The following is a 15,671-nucleotide window of genomic DNA, read 5'->3' as shown; positions in this document are numbered from 1 at the left end:
TAATTCCATTTATATCAGGTACCTGAAGAAGGCAAATTCATAGAAACAGAAATGAGTTTATGCTAAATGAGTTTCCCAGATGAATTTATATATCAAAACCAGATAATATATAGTATAAGAGGGGACATTACCTAGTACACAATTTTTTTTTGTTAATTCATGCTACTGTTTATTTTTTTTATTTGTTTAACATTAAAAGGTGTGCAATGACATGAGATTCTATGTATAATTATCATTGTCATGTTACGATATCCAAAAATAGTGTCTTACTGACAGTAATAAAAGAAAATATATCTTATGTCACAATTATGGACATATCTTCATGTGTATACCTTTGGCCTATTTAAGGGTATTAAATGCCATAGATAGTACAACAAAAGTTTTACTTTCACTGATGAACATCAAGGGGCATAAAAGCCACTTTTGTGTATCAAGGTTCAAGTCAGTAAAGCTGAAGGCACAGATCTCCTACCTAATGAACTCAAAATGTAACTGATATTTCATAAGTTGGTTTAAAAAGCTTGAACTTTATGAAAACTTAGATTTTCCTTAATAAAAGCCTTATCTCATGCTCGCTTCAGCAGCACAAACACTACAACTGAACAATACAGAGAAGATTAGCATGGCCTCAGTGCAAGGATGATATGCAAATTCATGAAGCGTTCCATACAAAAAATAAAAAATAAATAAAAGCCTTATCTCTAAGTACTCAGTCAACAGCCTATGCCAAAGAAGTCATCTTTGATTATAGAAACTTTAGTGAGGTTATAGATGGTGGAGCCGATTTATGGCTTTGAGTAAAGGGAGATAAGTAAAGCAGTGTCTTGTCAAATGATGTGATCTCTAAAATCTCTCATCATTTATTCAAGTATTTTGCAACAGGAGATGGTAGAAATGGAAGCCATCTCCCTTCAGAATGCAACAAGGTTAAATGACTGACATTTCTCACTTTTGTCAGCTCTCACATCTTATCTATAAAACACATCTTATTAGCACTTTTTAGAAATTAACCTAAGTTGTTTAGGTCTTTGGAACAGTTCAAAGTTTTACTGCTTTTGAATGAAAAAGTTTTAAAGTTTTGAAATAAATAGTTTAATACTTGTGCACAAATATGAACACTGAGGATCCTTTGCTAACACGTTTTTGCTTATTTTTTTTTAAATGATTTTATTTGAGAGAGAGAACAAGAGAGAGAGAGAGAACACGAGTAGGGGAACGGGCAGAGGGAGAAGCAGCCTCCCTGCTAAGCAGGGAGGCTGATGTGGGACTCCATCCCAGGACCCTGGGGTCATGACCTGAACCTGAGGCAGACATTTAACTGACTGAGCCACCCAGGCGCCCCTGTTTTCGCTGTTTTGATAAAAAAATTCAGCAGAACCATAACCCATTGCATTTTAGAAAGGCATGCTTTGGCACCAAAAACTTGGCCATGGTACTTTCAACTTCTAAGGCAACTACAATGATAGTATGAATTGATGCCTTTTCAAGAGATGTTGGTTCAGAAATAGGAAAATATTAAGTTCTTCTCTTCTACTGAAAAGTCCACTGACTTTCCAGAACTAACTGACTGAACTTGAGGTAGGAGGTTTACTGTATTAGACAAGGAAAGACCATTCCAAGAATAACTTCAGGAAGGAGTTTACACATGATTTGACTTTGGTGGCAGCCCTACTTGGTCATACAGATGAGGCAAAATGACTCATAATCACTATAATGAATAATGTCCCAAAGCCATACCTGGAAGATGCAAATGAAGCTAGACAACCACGTGAATCTTTTAATACATGGAAAATGCTTCCCTGAACTCAGAAAAGTGTGATTAAGTCTTGTCAATTTCTCTGTGGACAAAAACCTGCAAATGCTAGAAAACACTGAAGAACTCTTATGTTTTATTCAAGCAACCATAAAACTGAAACATGTATTCATACTCTTCTTGCCAATAAAGCAAACTCTTGCCAAAAAGCTTGACTTAGAAAACAATGACTTTAAGAATAATATTTTCTGGGGCGCTTGGGTGGCTCAGTCGTTAAGTGTCTGCCTTCGGCTCAGGTCGTGATCCCAGGGTCCTGGGATCGAGCCCCACATCGGGCTCCCTGCTCAGCAGGAAGCCTGCTTCTCCCTCTCCCACTCCCCCTGCTTGTGTTCCCTCTCTTGCTGTCTCTGTCAGATAAATAAAATCTTAAAAAAAATTTTTTTTCTTACAACAGGCAAAGTAAGATACGAACTTTGATTATAACGCTTTATGTTCGAGAGTCAGAATTTTCAGGTCTTATGGATAGCAAAGTCAGAGTTGTTTCATAATCAGGGTGGCTCATTCGGTTAAGTGTCTGACTCTTGATACTGGCTCAAGTCACGACCTCACAATAGTGAGATCCAGCCCCAGAGTCCAGCTCTTCACCAGGCATGGAGCCTCCTTAGGATTCTCTCTCCCTTAGCCCCTCCACCCCCCACTTGCACACTCTCTCTCTCAAAAAAAAAAATTGTTTCACTTCCAAAGATCACACCTTTGTTGTCATATGAAAGACTTGCCATAATTTTAATTTTGCACTGAAGTTTATATTTGAGTAGAACAAAATTTTACTATTTATTTTAGATGGACAATTTATATTTATTAAAATACAGAGCAGGGAGAGCCCTCCACTGTTATTATGAATAAACTTTTAGATAGTAACTTTTTTTAAAAAAGATTTATTTATTTATTTTGAGAGAGACAGAGAGCGCGTGCGTGAGCGCACATGAGCGAGCAGAGGGAGAGGGAGAGTCTTAAGCACACTCTGCACTGAGTGTGGAGCCCCATGCAGGGCTCAATCTCACAACCCTGAGATCACGACTGGAGCTGAAACCAGGAGCTGGATGCCTAATGGACTGCACCACCCAGGCGCACCTATGAATAAACTTTTAAATGTAGATAAAAGAGATACATACCTCAGGGTGAAGAATACCTTGAGGTTCTATTTTAAGGAAATAAGTTTCCAATGTAATCACATAAACAGTGTATAAGACTGCATGTTTGTACCACGTGAATTATCATTTCAAAACAGCTGTGAACTCAAAAAATTTTATTTAGACCTTACAAACAATTTTGTCTACTATTTCCCATTGTAGATTTCTCATACATCCAAAAAATGTATGTTAAATTTAAATCAATCTATTATTTTGTCATTAGCTCTTATTAAAAAAATCTGGCACGATGAATTTGAAACTGTTAAACAATACTTGCCACTTCTTTAAGAGTTATTCTGAACTCTTTTCATTTCTATGGGCTATCAAGACTAAAACAACCGCAGGGACAAAAATGGTTTTTACATTAAATTCAGTAACTGATGAAAATGTATAATGCAAAAAATTCCAGGTAAATCAACAATGATTAACAAAAAATAAGCAAAACAAAATTCAAAGATTATACTTTAACAATTTTATTTATTAAAAAGTATTTTTTTTAAGTAAGCTCTATACCTAATGTGGGGCTTGAACTCATGATCCTGAGATCAAGAGTCACACGCTCTACCAACTGAGCCAGCCAGGTGCACCAGTGTAACAATTTAAAGACAGACTCACTTCTACCATAAAGTGAATAAACTATTAAATATTCCTAATCACTTTACATATTTCTAATTAGAATTCAGACCAAGCTTCAATAAAAATTTCAACTATGTTAAAATGTGCTATTATTCAGTCCTATGTATATACATATGTAAATTAATCATTACATTTTTATTTCTTACCAGCTTTTGGTTTCACAAGTCCCACAGCAAGAATAGTCTCACTAAGTCCATCAAAATAGGCAAGGTCTCCTCTGCCAACAGTTAAAGAAAAACATGTTATACATATGAAGAAAATAGTTTTATCTAAAATGTTAAGACTACAGAATGTAATGAAAAATAAACCAGCAAACAAAAGTGTTTCAATTCCAAGATCCAGGCACACAGGCCTGTCTAAGGCTAATAAGCATAAACCTGGAAAACAGGGCATGCTGCTCCCCATCCCAAACTTCCCCCCAACCAGGTTGCAAGGTAACAGCAATTCTACTGCTGGGGCAAGACGCCCTCAGAAAAAGACTCACAGGGAAAGTATAAGGCTGAGAGTGGAAGGGAAACATTGAGAAAAAATCTCCGGCATCCCAACCTGTATCCTAAGTGCAAAGTAATTCTACAGGATGAAACCTGTGGTCCACTGAGGATAACCAAAGTAATGACAAAACCAAACTCAGCTCAGCTCCTGACTTGAAAAAAGTCAACTTTCCCCATTATAAATGCCTACCTGCTAGGCCCATTTCTAAGGATAAATACTATTTACTGCAGTATCCACTGTCCTACACATGATATCTAGCTTTCAGAAAACACGAGACAAAAACACACAGGAAAAAAAAGCCTGTCAAGAAACAAAGCAATCAACAGAAATGGACTCAGCTATGAGGTCGATGTCTGAACTACAGACAGAAAATTTTAAATAAATATGATTAATACTGTATGGGTGCTAATGGAAAAGGTAGATGACATAATAAACAGATAAGGAATTTCAGCAGAGAGGTGAAAATTACAAGAAATAAGCAAGTGAAAATATTAGAAATAAAAAGCACAGCACAGAGAAAGAACATCTTGTAAGAACTTTTTAAGTAGACTTGACATAGCTAATGAAGGAATTGGTGATCCTGAAGTTGGGTCAATAGAAACTGTCCAAATTGAAACAAAAAGAAAAAAAAAAGAATGGAGAAAAAAAATAGAACAGAGCATCCAAAACCTGTTGAAGAACATCAAATAATCTAACAAAAGTATAAAAATCTCAGAAGAGGGAAAGAATGGGGCAGGACAAATATTTTAAGGTAATCACTGAAAAATTTCCAAAAATAATGAAAGATCAAGAAAATCAGAAAATGCCAAGCAGAATAAACACCGAGAAAAAAATATACGTTCTGGACTTTGAAGAAAACTTCTGGTTGTCCTGAAAATGACCAAGCCAACAGGAAGAAAACACCTCAATGGCCACTTAGGTAAACAGGTTTCCCGCTTTTTTCCATACTGTGATAACTGGCACAGCCTCCAGAAACTAAGACCAGTACTGGGGAAGTTAGGGGTTACAGAACAATAAATGGGACAAGATTATGAGCCTATTATCCAGGTGGAATTAGGATTTATAATAGAAAGCTAATGGAATAATTGAAAGGAAGCCCAAGGCTTTTGTAGTATTGAACTTGTGAACGAAATAAAGATTTATACCCAGGACTTGTGCCTTGTTTTTTTTTTTCAATAAGCACATTGTTCAGATGATTTCTCTTTAAATGAGTTCTAGTTTTAACACAATAAGGTTGGACTGTATGTTCCTTGTCGAGAGAGACTATATTTACCACATTCAGTGCTGTTCCTAGCACAAAACAGTGTCTGATACATGATAAACTCAATATTTTATTATGATGGATATATTGGATGTTAATGGAAATTTAGAAATTTTCATTAAAGGGAAAATCTTTCTTAAGGAAATTATCCTTACATTTATCTATTATGCAGTTTTTTTGGCATCTGAGTTGCTTAAATACATTCATGCCTAAATGAAGAGGTTTTATTCCTTAGTATCAAAATGACCATGTTACAATAATACAACAAACTAAAGTTCAAGATATATGAGGAACAATCACAACCACACATCACTGCTATTAGGACTATATAACAGTTCAATCAAAACTCTAGCTATGAAAAGTTCTAATCGAAAAAAATCAGTGAACAAAAATTTAAGCTACAAGTTGTCATTTAGTGTCACTTCAACTCAATGATACAGTGTATGTGTGTGTGTGTTCCTAACAGGTGTCTTAATTACTCAAGGAAAGAGTAAAAACTACGTGGGCCTTCTTCTCATTAACCCACTTAACCACCTAAAGATATTATGACAGAGAACTGGTAATATGCCAAAATTTATCTCCAGAAAGCCAGGTGAGATAACCGTATCAATAAACTTTATTTTAGCAAGAATGTCTTGGACCTTCACTTAGACTATTACAAACATTCCAATTACACATAGATCAAGCTCACAGACCAACAAAACTGTTTAGTCACTTCAGTAAGTTAAGACACTCCCAACAAAAAGAAATGCATCGAAAACAGATCCTTAAAAATGTCAAACCAGGAGCGCCTGGGTGGCTCAGATGGTTAAGTGTCTGCCTTCAGCTCAGGTCATGATCCCAGGGTGCTGGGATCGAGCCCCGCACTGGGCTCCCTGCTTGACGGGGAGCCTGCTTCTCCCTCTCCCTCTACCATTCCCTCTGCTTGTGCTCTCTCGCTCTGTCAGATAAATAAATAAAATCTTAAAAAGAAAAAAAAGTCAAACCAACTCTCAAAAAACTGATAGGCTATCTTATTGGAAGGTAAGAGCTTGGCAACTAGACCCCTGCTACTCAGAGTGGTACTTAGACTGGCAGCATCACTGGGAGTTTGTTACAAATGCAGACTCTTGAGGCTCACTCAGAACTACTATAACAGAATCCACATTTTAACACCCTACCCAGGTGATTGGTATGCATACTGAGAAGCAATGATCCAGATGTTAGATGAATGAAAGATAAACCACGCAGCTTCTGATGAGAACATTAGCTGCAGTTAAGATAATCTAAATTCTAACCATGCTACAGCAAACCAGCATTAAATACATACCCGTCTTCATAGTTCCACATGAATATGTCACTGTCAATTGTGAGCCAAGCTCTGCTGATAGGAGGGAACACGCCCATCATGCAGTTACACTGCATATCTGAAGTAGCGTGGATGTAAGGCAAAAAGATTTCAATCTTATCTTTCTTAAATTTGTTTTGAAAGATTTTGGTTTAAAATTTATGATTAAGGGGTGCCTGGGTGGCTTAGTTGTTAAGCGTCTACCTTTGGCTCAGGTTGTGATCCCAGGGTCCTGGGATCGAGCCCAGAGGCCGGCCCCCTGCTCCATGGGGAGCGTGTTTCTCCCTCTCCCACTCCCCCTGCTTGTGTTCCCTCTCTCTGTCAAAAAATAAATAAAATCTTAAAAAAAAAACACACTTTAAAATTTATGATTAAAAAATCATGACCTAACCACTCTTTAATAGAAAAAGCAAATAAAATATTTGATTTCTAATAAGTTTAATGAAAGACATAGCTGACAGAAATAAACCTGTAATCTATAATTTCTAAATAATGCTATCTGAATTCTTGAAATGCATTCTAAAGGACAAATGTAATGTTTTTACCATTACTAACTTAAAAAAGAATACGGATTATGGGTAACACCATTAAATTTTGACATGAAAAAACTTACTGGACCAGTTTCTCCAATTGTGTAAGAGCAAGACTGACTAAAAAAAAAAAAAAAACAGGGCGCCTGGGTGGCTCAGTTGGTTGAGTGACTGCCTTCAGCTCAGGTCATGATCCCGGAGTCCCGGGATCGAGTCCCACATCAGGCTCCCTGCTCCATGGGGAGTCTGCTTCTCCCTCTGACCCTCTTCCCTCTCGCGCTTTCTATCTCTCATTCTCTCTCTCTCAAATAAATAAAATCTTTAAAAAAAAAAAAACAACAAAAGCACATGGTATGCTAAAGTCATAGCTTGACTATTTGCAAGCTTCTTATAAATAGGATGATTGAGGGGCGCCTGGGTGGCTCAGTCGTTAAGCATCTGCCTTCGCCTCAGGTCATGATCCCAGGGTCCTGGGATCGAGCCCCACATCGGGCTCCCTGCTCTGCGGGAAGCCTGCTTCTCCCTCTCCCACTCCCCCTGCTTGTGTTCCCTCTCTTGCTGAGTCTCTCTCTGTCAAATAAATAAATAAAATCTTTAAAAAAATAATAATAGTGTGATTGAAAAAGAATTATGTAATTATAAAACACGGAAACAATTATCAAATAATTTTCTTTGCAGAAATAGTATTATCAGAAGATAAAAGAAGAATATTAAGAAACTAAGCAAGGGGGACGCCTGGGTGGCTCAGTTGGTTGAGCACCTGCTTTCAGCTCAGGTCATGATCCCAGAGTCCAGGGATCGAGTCCCACGTCAGGCTCCTTGCTCAGTGGGAGAGCTGGCTTCTCCCTCTGTCTGCAGCTCCCCCTGCTTGTGCACTCGCGTGTGTGTTCTCTCTCAAATGAATAAATAAAATCTTTAAAAAAAAAAAAGAAAAAGAAAAAAGAAACTACAAGAATAGAATATGGGATAAGGTATGTTTTATATTTAATAACACTATTTCACAAAGTCTCAGAGAAACAGTGAAAATGTTAGGGAAAATATTAAATTCTACTAGTTTTTCTACATACAAGTATTCCTCAATTTTCCATTTCCTTTATTTTTCTGAATCAGACTGTAATGAAATTTGAAAAGCTTTTTTTTTTTTTTTAAAGATTTTATTTATTTATTTGACAGAGAGAGAGAGACACAGTGAGAGAGGGAACACAAGCAGGGGGAGTGGAAGAAGGAGAAGCGGGCCTCCTGCTGAGCAGGGAGCCCGATGCGGGGCTCGATCCCAGGACCCCGGGATCATGACCTGAGCCGAAGGCAGACGCTTCATGACTGAGCCACCCAGACATCCCGAAATTTGAAAAGCTTTTACTTTAAATAGATTAATATACTTTTTAAAAGTCTCATTAAATATTAACACAGCATCTTAATGTCTAAATTATGAGGGCTACAGATTGATAAAAAAGCTTCCTAGCAAATTTAACTATAAATCTAACGCCTTTATAGGATATGCCACACTTTTAAAAAATTAGGCAAAATCGGGGCGCCTGGGTGGCTCAGTTGGTTAGGCGTCTGCCTTCGGCTCAGGTCGTGATCCTAGGGTCCTGGGATCGAGCCTCGCGTTGGGCTCCCTGCTCTGCGGGAAGCCTGCTTCTCCCTCTCCCACTCCCCCTGCTGGTGTTCCCTCTCTCACTGTGTCTCTCTCTGTCAAATAAATAAATAAATAAAATCTTAAAAAAAAAATTAGACAAAATCTTTCTTTTTAGAGGGTAACAAAACTCCTCTAGTAACTCAGTCTATGAAGATGCCATTAGTGTTCCATTCTTATTGTGATCCTTAGAAATACCATCACTTACAGACTTTAATTCTAAGATAGCAGTAAGTGCAAACCATACCAAAAACTTTTGGGGAGTAGAAAAAAGAAGTACCTGGCAGTTTGTTTTTAAACAGTTTTAGAACAACACCTCCGTTTTAAAACGTTAAAATATGAGAAAAAATAAAAATGAAAATCATGGGTCTTCCAGCTAAAATGTGGTACTAAAAGCTTCCTTGATTAGCATTTATCTGGAAAGTACTACTTTGCAAGAATATCATTCAAAATGTGGAATTCCTTGTAAACAATTCACTCTCTTCAATGTCCCAGAATAATTAAAATGTGATTCAATTTTCAACCTTCAATGTTATATGAAATTTTCTAGGCACATGGCAAACTACCCACATACTTAAAATATTTTTTAAATAAAACTCCTAAATGAACTGATACACACACACCAATTAAACACAAAGCAAGAACTGTAACAAGAATACCAATTTTAAAAAATTTTAAAGAGTTAAAAAACAAGGTAACAGGATACGTCCAAACTGTTCAACAAGTTCAGGTGGGAGAGGAACTCTTCGGATGGAACTGATCTCTGGAAGGTTGGGTACCGAAAGCAAACCAGGCCCCTGTAGAGGATAATCCATATCTGACATGCCAGAAACAGTGGGATTATCTGCAAGTAATAAAACAAAGCACTTAATAAAATAATAATGTTTGGGCATACTGAAGCACTGCAAGCTAAAAAAATTGTGCATCTGGTGGTTGTAAAAGGTATATAGAGAGAATAATAGTTCTGACCCAATACAAAGGAGGCCTGAGAAAATCCAGTGTTAAGGTGGGGCCAATTACAGGTTTCAGCACTAAACACAAGGTTATCTTTCACAAAGATGCCATTAGAAAAGAAATACTTAGTTCAATAATTTAGGCTTTTTTTCCTATTATTTTACTAATCTGAAATGGGCAAATATTTATAAAACCACTTTGTGATTGTCAGATAAAACAATTGTGAACAAAAGATTGGGGAAAAAATAGATTTCTTTTCCCACTTAAATATTAATAGAGTAAAACAATCTATGCATTTTTCTGTTAGACCACCCCCAAGACCAATAAGATAAATACAAATAATACCACATAAGCAATATTTTATTGGGGGAAACCACAGACTGCTCTATAAAGTGTTCTCATTTGGCAACCTTTCTCTCACCCTAAGACACAGTCACCTAAGGGCAGGAGTGCGCTGCTCTATGCAGCCTGTCCTTTCTATGTCTTGAACAGGGAGGTGTTCTTTAGATCTGACTGATGACCTATGTTTATCCCAGGCACCTTTCCAGGCTCTCTTTAAGTACAAAGATGTTGGGGAAAACTGACATATAAAAGAAATTCTAAATGTATTAGGGAAATTTAAAATATACAACTAGAGAGAGAAATGCAATCAATTCCTATGTACTGATTGATTACCCAGTTTCAACAATTACCAATAACATGCCTGATCATGTTTCATTTATATCCCTATTTCTTCCCTAATGGAGTTTTTGAAACAAATCCCAGACGTCCCATTTAATCTTAAAACATAATTTTAATAGGATATTGCACAGGGAGCCTGGGTGGCTCAGTCGTTGAGCATCTGCCTTCGGCTCAGGTCATGATCCCAGGGTCATGGGATCGAGCCCCGCATCGGGCTCCTTGCTCCGCAGGAAGCCTGCTTCTCCCTCTCCCACTCCCTTTGCTTGTGTTCCCTCTCTCACTATGTCTCTCTCTGTCAAAAAATAAAATCTTTAAAAAAAAAAAGATATTGCACATGTTAAATGGCAGTGGGAATACAAAGGATGGAATTATTGACTATAGTAAGAATGTGAATGGTTAGGGTTTTAGAGGGGAGGGGGGTGGGGGGATGGGTTAGCCCGGTGATGGGTATTAAGGAGGGCACATATTGAATGGAGCACTGGGTGTTATATGCAAAAAATGAATCATGAAACACTACATCAAAAACTAATGATGTAATGTATGATGACTAACATAACGTAATAAAATAAAATAAAAATAGGGCGCCTGGGTGGCTCAGTTGGTTGAGCGACTGCCTTCGGCTCGGTCATGATCCTGGAGTCCCGCATCGGGCTCCCTGCTCAGCGGGGAGTCTGCTTCTCCCTCTGATCCTCTTCTCTCTCATGCTCTCTATCTCTCATTCTCTCTCTCTCAAATAAATAAATAAAATCTTTAAATAAATAAAATAAATAAAATAAAAATAAATAAAAAGAACGTGATTAGTTAAGAAAGCCTTCACAAAGCAAGTGATATTCAAGCGAGTCTGGAAGAATGTCAGGCAAAGAAGAACATTCCAGAAGTGATGAAGTAAATGATGATGTAAAATAGAATCCTGAAGAAAGAGCTTCTTAAGGAAAACATGTTAAATTCAGTGTGACTGGAACAAAGAGTTTGAGAATAGGATGGAAGAAGGGGAGGAGATTAGGTTGAAGAGGCTGGTGTAAAGGTGGATAGAATCGATTTGAATCAGATAAGAGAGGACAAGAATGTATGGACTCTTTTTACATCTTGCTTTTCAAACCTAAGGAGGTCAAAGGGAGTAATGCTGTTCGAGATGACAGTTACTAATAGGCCACTCAGTTCTTATAAGCACTGGTAAGTAGCTGTCAGGAACAAATACTACATGTGTTTTATTTCCATCTTCTCTCTGACTACAAGTCTACTAAATGACTTTTATAAATCGCCACAAGTGTCGTTTAGGTTTACATTGCACAGATTATCCTTGTTACTTTATCTTGGTTATTGTTTACCAAAAACCTTGTCTCTTACACTTCTTTTCTCCAATATAGGTCTCACAAAGGGGCCACTTTTTTTTTTTTTTAAAGCAACTTATGTAATTCCATGCCTTGAAGAACCTGGTCATAATTTAAAACCATTAAAGTATTTTCCCGTCACCTCTCTTTTGTGGGCCCATACATTGCCTTACCCTCCCTGTTCATCATCACAGCTAATATCCCTGCTCTCTTCCTTTATTCCACTGGTCGTTCTTCCCAACTACCTTTGTATTACAGGACTTTGTATTACACTAACTCTACACATAATAAAGACTATCTTTGAGAGAAGATGGTAAATTTCCAAATTAACTTCGTTTGCTCGTCTGTTTTAGTCTAATGTTAATGAGGGATCAACAAGAATGAGACCTGGATCAGGTGATCCTACTCAACTGGCCTTAGTGATGAACACTCGAGGCAGTGAGCAGCTCATTAAGTTTGCGGTCTTTGCTTCAAATGGGGGGTTGCTCGTCACTCCTACCCTCTCAAATATCGGCAGTGAAGTGAGGACAGGAAAATAAACGGAAAATAGGCTCTTTTTCGCTCTTTAAAATGTAGCACAGCTAAATCTCAAAATGTCTTCGCTGGGCCCACCCTGGGGATAAGGACCTAGTTAGGAAGTCAGGCGAGAGTCCTTTCGGCTGAGAAAGCAGTCACCAAATGGGCACCGATCACTCACTTGGGGCAGACACCATGAGAAGCTCGGAAAGGTCCGGGTACATGCGGTCTTCTTGCAACTGACGGTCGATGAGCCGCCCTGCATTTTCCAGAGCTTCCTGCAAAGCTGAGGCCGACGTGGAGGCCGGCATCGCCGAGCCCAGTAAAGAAGACGGCATGTCGAGACTCGGAGACACCAGCGTCTGGAAAAAGTAAAAAGCCAAGGAGAAAAGAGAGAAAAACCCAACACCCTAGCTCAGACCCACAGCTTAGAGCGCGCGCGCCAAACGAGAGCCTCGGCGCCTGTGCATGACGCACTTCCGGTTCATCCGGAGGGGAATTTGAAGGCTGCGTTTTGAAGCTGAAGAGAGGAAGCCGTTGAGGGGGCTGGACGTTAGGGGGCGGAGCGAGGGAGCGGAGGCACTTTTCCGGGCGTAGGCTGGATGCTTGAGGGTAGGGGAGGGGAGAATCCGTGGAGGTTATCTAGGGAATGGAGGAAAGAAGGGGAAAGGACCGGGAAAGGAGAGGGCCGGGAGGGGTGGGGAGGTGGAAGGGAGCAGGGGTCGGGTAAGTGGGAGCTGGGTGGTGCCCGTCAGCGGAGGCTGCCCCGGTTCTGGTGGGTTTCGCGAGCGCTGGATCTTGGTGTCGCGAGCTTTGCAGGTTAGAATCTCTCTGCAACTACTTAAGAGTTTGCGCGTCACTTTCTCTGGTACTCCACAAACAACTGCTCTTGCGAGAGTGGATAGGAGTTGATAAGCTTGTCAGAAACAGATTACGTGTGAACCAAAATTTCACTACATTTCTTAGGGGCTTCACTGTAAATTCATCAGACTTTTCTGGCTGGGTCAGTCAGGAGAGCATGTGACTCTGGGTGTCTGGGTGGTGAGTTCAAGCTCCACCTTGGGGTGGAACCTACTTCAAAAAAATTCATCAGGGGTGCCTGGGTGGCTCAGTCGGTTAAGCGGCTGCCTTCGGCTCAGGTCATAATCCCACGGTCCTGGGATCGAGCCCCGCATCGGGCTCCCTGCTCAGCGGGGAGCCTGCTTCTCCCTCTCCCTCTGCCTGCTTCTCTGCCTACTTGTTCTCTCTCTGTACCTATCTGCCAAATAAATAAAATCTTTAAAAAAATTTCATCAGGCTTTTCTTTTTGTGTATGGCTACTGTTACTATAAAGAATTGTGTGTTTACTGAGTCATTCGTTGCATGCAGGGGACTGGGCCTTCCTTTATCTCTCATTACAGAGAGGAAGAAGAGTGTTCTAATTCATTGGTTGATCCCCATCACAAAGTAGAGGGACTGGTATAAAGTAGGTCACCCAATACATCACCAAGTCCTACAGAAATTGAATTCATAATTTGTGTCAGGCACTGTGCCTGGTGCTGGGAATATCAAACTGACACATTCCTGTCCTCAAGGTGCTTCATGCAGGGACACACAAAGTAAAGCGATAAAGTGCATCACCATAATTTTTTATGGGGTATGTATTAATTGCAATAGGAGGATAAGATGAGCAAGAAGAGGTTAGATAGGTTCATTTCACACAGAAGGCAACTGGAGCGGTCAAATCAAAGCACTCTTTCAAAGAGCATTCCTTATTTAGAAATACTAGAATTTGTCCTTAATTTAGTGCTCATTTAGAACCACACTTAAGTGAGCTTTATCCCCTTATAGTCTTTTTTTTTTTAAAGATTTTATTTATTTGAATGAGAGAGCACACACAAGAGGGGGGAGGGTCAGAGGGAGAAGCAGACTCCCTACTGAGCGGGGAGCCTGATGCAGGACTCAATCCCGGGACTCAATGCAGGACTCAATCCCGGGACTCCAGGATCGTGACCTGAGCTGAAGGCAGTCGCTTAACCAACTGAGCCACCCAGGCGCCCCTTCATCCCCTTGTATTCTTAATAGTTTAGCTAGTCAGTAACTGAATTACTCCTTTGAAAGAGGACTTCAACTACCTCCTTTTTTTTTTTTTTAAGATTTTATTTATTTGACAGACACAATGAGGGAACACAAGCAGGGGGAGTGGGCAAGGGAGAGAAGCAGGCTTCCTGCGGAGCAGGGATCCTGATGCGGGGGCTTGATCCCAGGACCCTGGGATCATGACCTGAGCCGAAGGCAGACGCGTAACGACTGAGCCACCCAGGCACCCTACGAACTACCTCCATTTGGTCTCAAACTTTCTAATTAAGTTCTTTCCAGCTTCTCTTTTTTTATAATTTTTTTTGCATTTTTTAAATTTTGTTATGTTAATCACCGTACATTATTACATCATTAGTTTTTGATGTAGTGTTCCATGATTCATTGTTTGCATATAACACCCAGTGCTCCACGCCGATCGTGCCCTCTTTAATACCCATCACCAGGCTAACCCATCCCCCCACCTCCCTCCCCTCTAGAACCCTCAGTTTGTTTCTCAGTGTCCATAGTCTTTCATGGTTCCTCTCCCCCTTTGATTCCCCCCCTTCATTTTTCCCTTCCTACTATCTTCTTTTTTTTTTTAAACATATAATGTATTATTTGTTTCAGAGGTACAGGTCTGTGATTCAACAGTCTTATACAATTCACAGCACTCACCATAGCACATACCCCCCTCAACGTCTATCACCCAGCCACCCCATCCCTCCCACCCCACACCACTCCAGCAACCCTCAGTTTGTTTCCTGAGATTAAGAATTCCTCATATCAGTGAGATCATATGATACATGTCTTTCTCTGATTGTCTTATTTTGCTTAACATAATACCCTCTAGTTCCATCCTCGTCACTGCAAATGGCAAGATTTCATTCCTTTTGATAGCTGAATAATATTCCATTGTATATATATATATACATATATATGTGTATATATATATATATATGTATATATATACCACATCTTCTTTATCCATTCATCCGTCGATGGACATCTTGGCTCTTTCCATATTTGGCTATTGCGGACATCGCTGCTGTAAACACCAGGGTGCCAGCTTATCTCTTAACTCAGGCCAAAGATCGTGCTGGCAAAGCATCCTGTGATGGGAACAGAAAGTACCTCCTCAAACAATTAGGACTGCCCTGAGCCAGCAAACCCTGCCTGTAGTTGACCCCCAAGATAATGATGGACCTGACCTTTACTGCCCACTTGCCTGTATCTACTGACCTTTGTCCCACATTTTCCTTATATAAACCTAGGAGTATTTTTAGCAGTTTGGAGACAGTCTTTGAGA

The 15,671-nt window shown here is 39.5% G+C and overlaps 1 protein-coding gene and 1 non-coding gene across 4 annotated transcripts in view; one reads left to right on the top strand and one right to left on the bottom strand.

Moving 5' to 3' along the window:
* The window catches only part of NUP155 (nucleoporin 155), a 64,649-nt gene extending 51,572 nt beyond the window's left edge, over positions 1–13,077 (bottom strand). For 2 of the 3 annotated variants that reach the window (XM_025867373.2, XM_073890979.1), the window contains exons 1-4: positions 12,489–12,762; positions 9,532–9,669; positions 6,642–6,738; positions 3,726–3,796 (exon numbers count right to left, since the gene is read on the bottom strand). In XM_025867373.2, the coding sequence (XP_025723158.1) occupies positions 3,726–3,796; positions 6,642–6,738; positions 9,532–9,669; positions 12,489–12,645 (463 nt within the window). In that variant the 5' untranslated portion in view covers positions 12,646–12,762. Of the gene's footprint in view, positions 1–3,725; positions 3,797–6,641; positions 6,739–9,531; positions 9,670–12,488; positions 12,763–12,784 lie in introns of those variants that run through there. The other variant, XM_073890978.1, reaches the window with a different exon arrangement.
* LOC112820487 (U6 spliceosomal RNA) lies at positions 569–674 on the top strand. The gene has a single exon (XR_003207157.1). It is a non-coding gene; the product is annotated as a U6 spliceosomal RNA (small nuclear RNA).
* Positions 13,078–15,671: the final 2,594 nt, after the last annotated feature.

The sequence above is a fragment of the Callorhinus ursinus genome, unplaced genomic scaffold (assembly GCF_003265705.2).
Source record: "Callorhinus ursinus isolate GAN/ISIS: 27379988/994484 unplaced genomic scaffold, GSC_fseal_2.0 scaffold3, whole genome shotgun sequence".
NCBI lineage: Eukaryota > Metazoa > Chordata > Mammalia > Carnivora > Otariidae > Callorhinus > Callorhinus ursinus.
The sequence above is the reverse complement of the archived record's forward strand: the minus strand, read 5'-3'. Positions and strand labels throughout refer to the sequence as shown.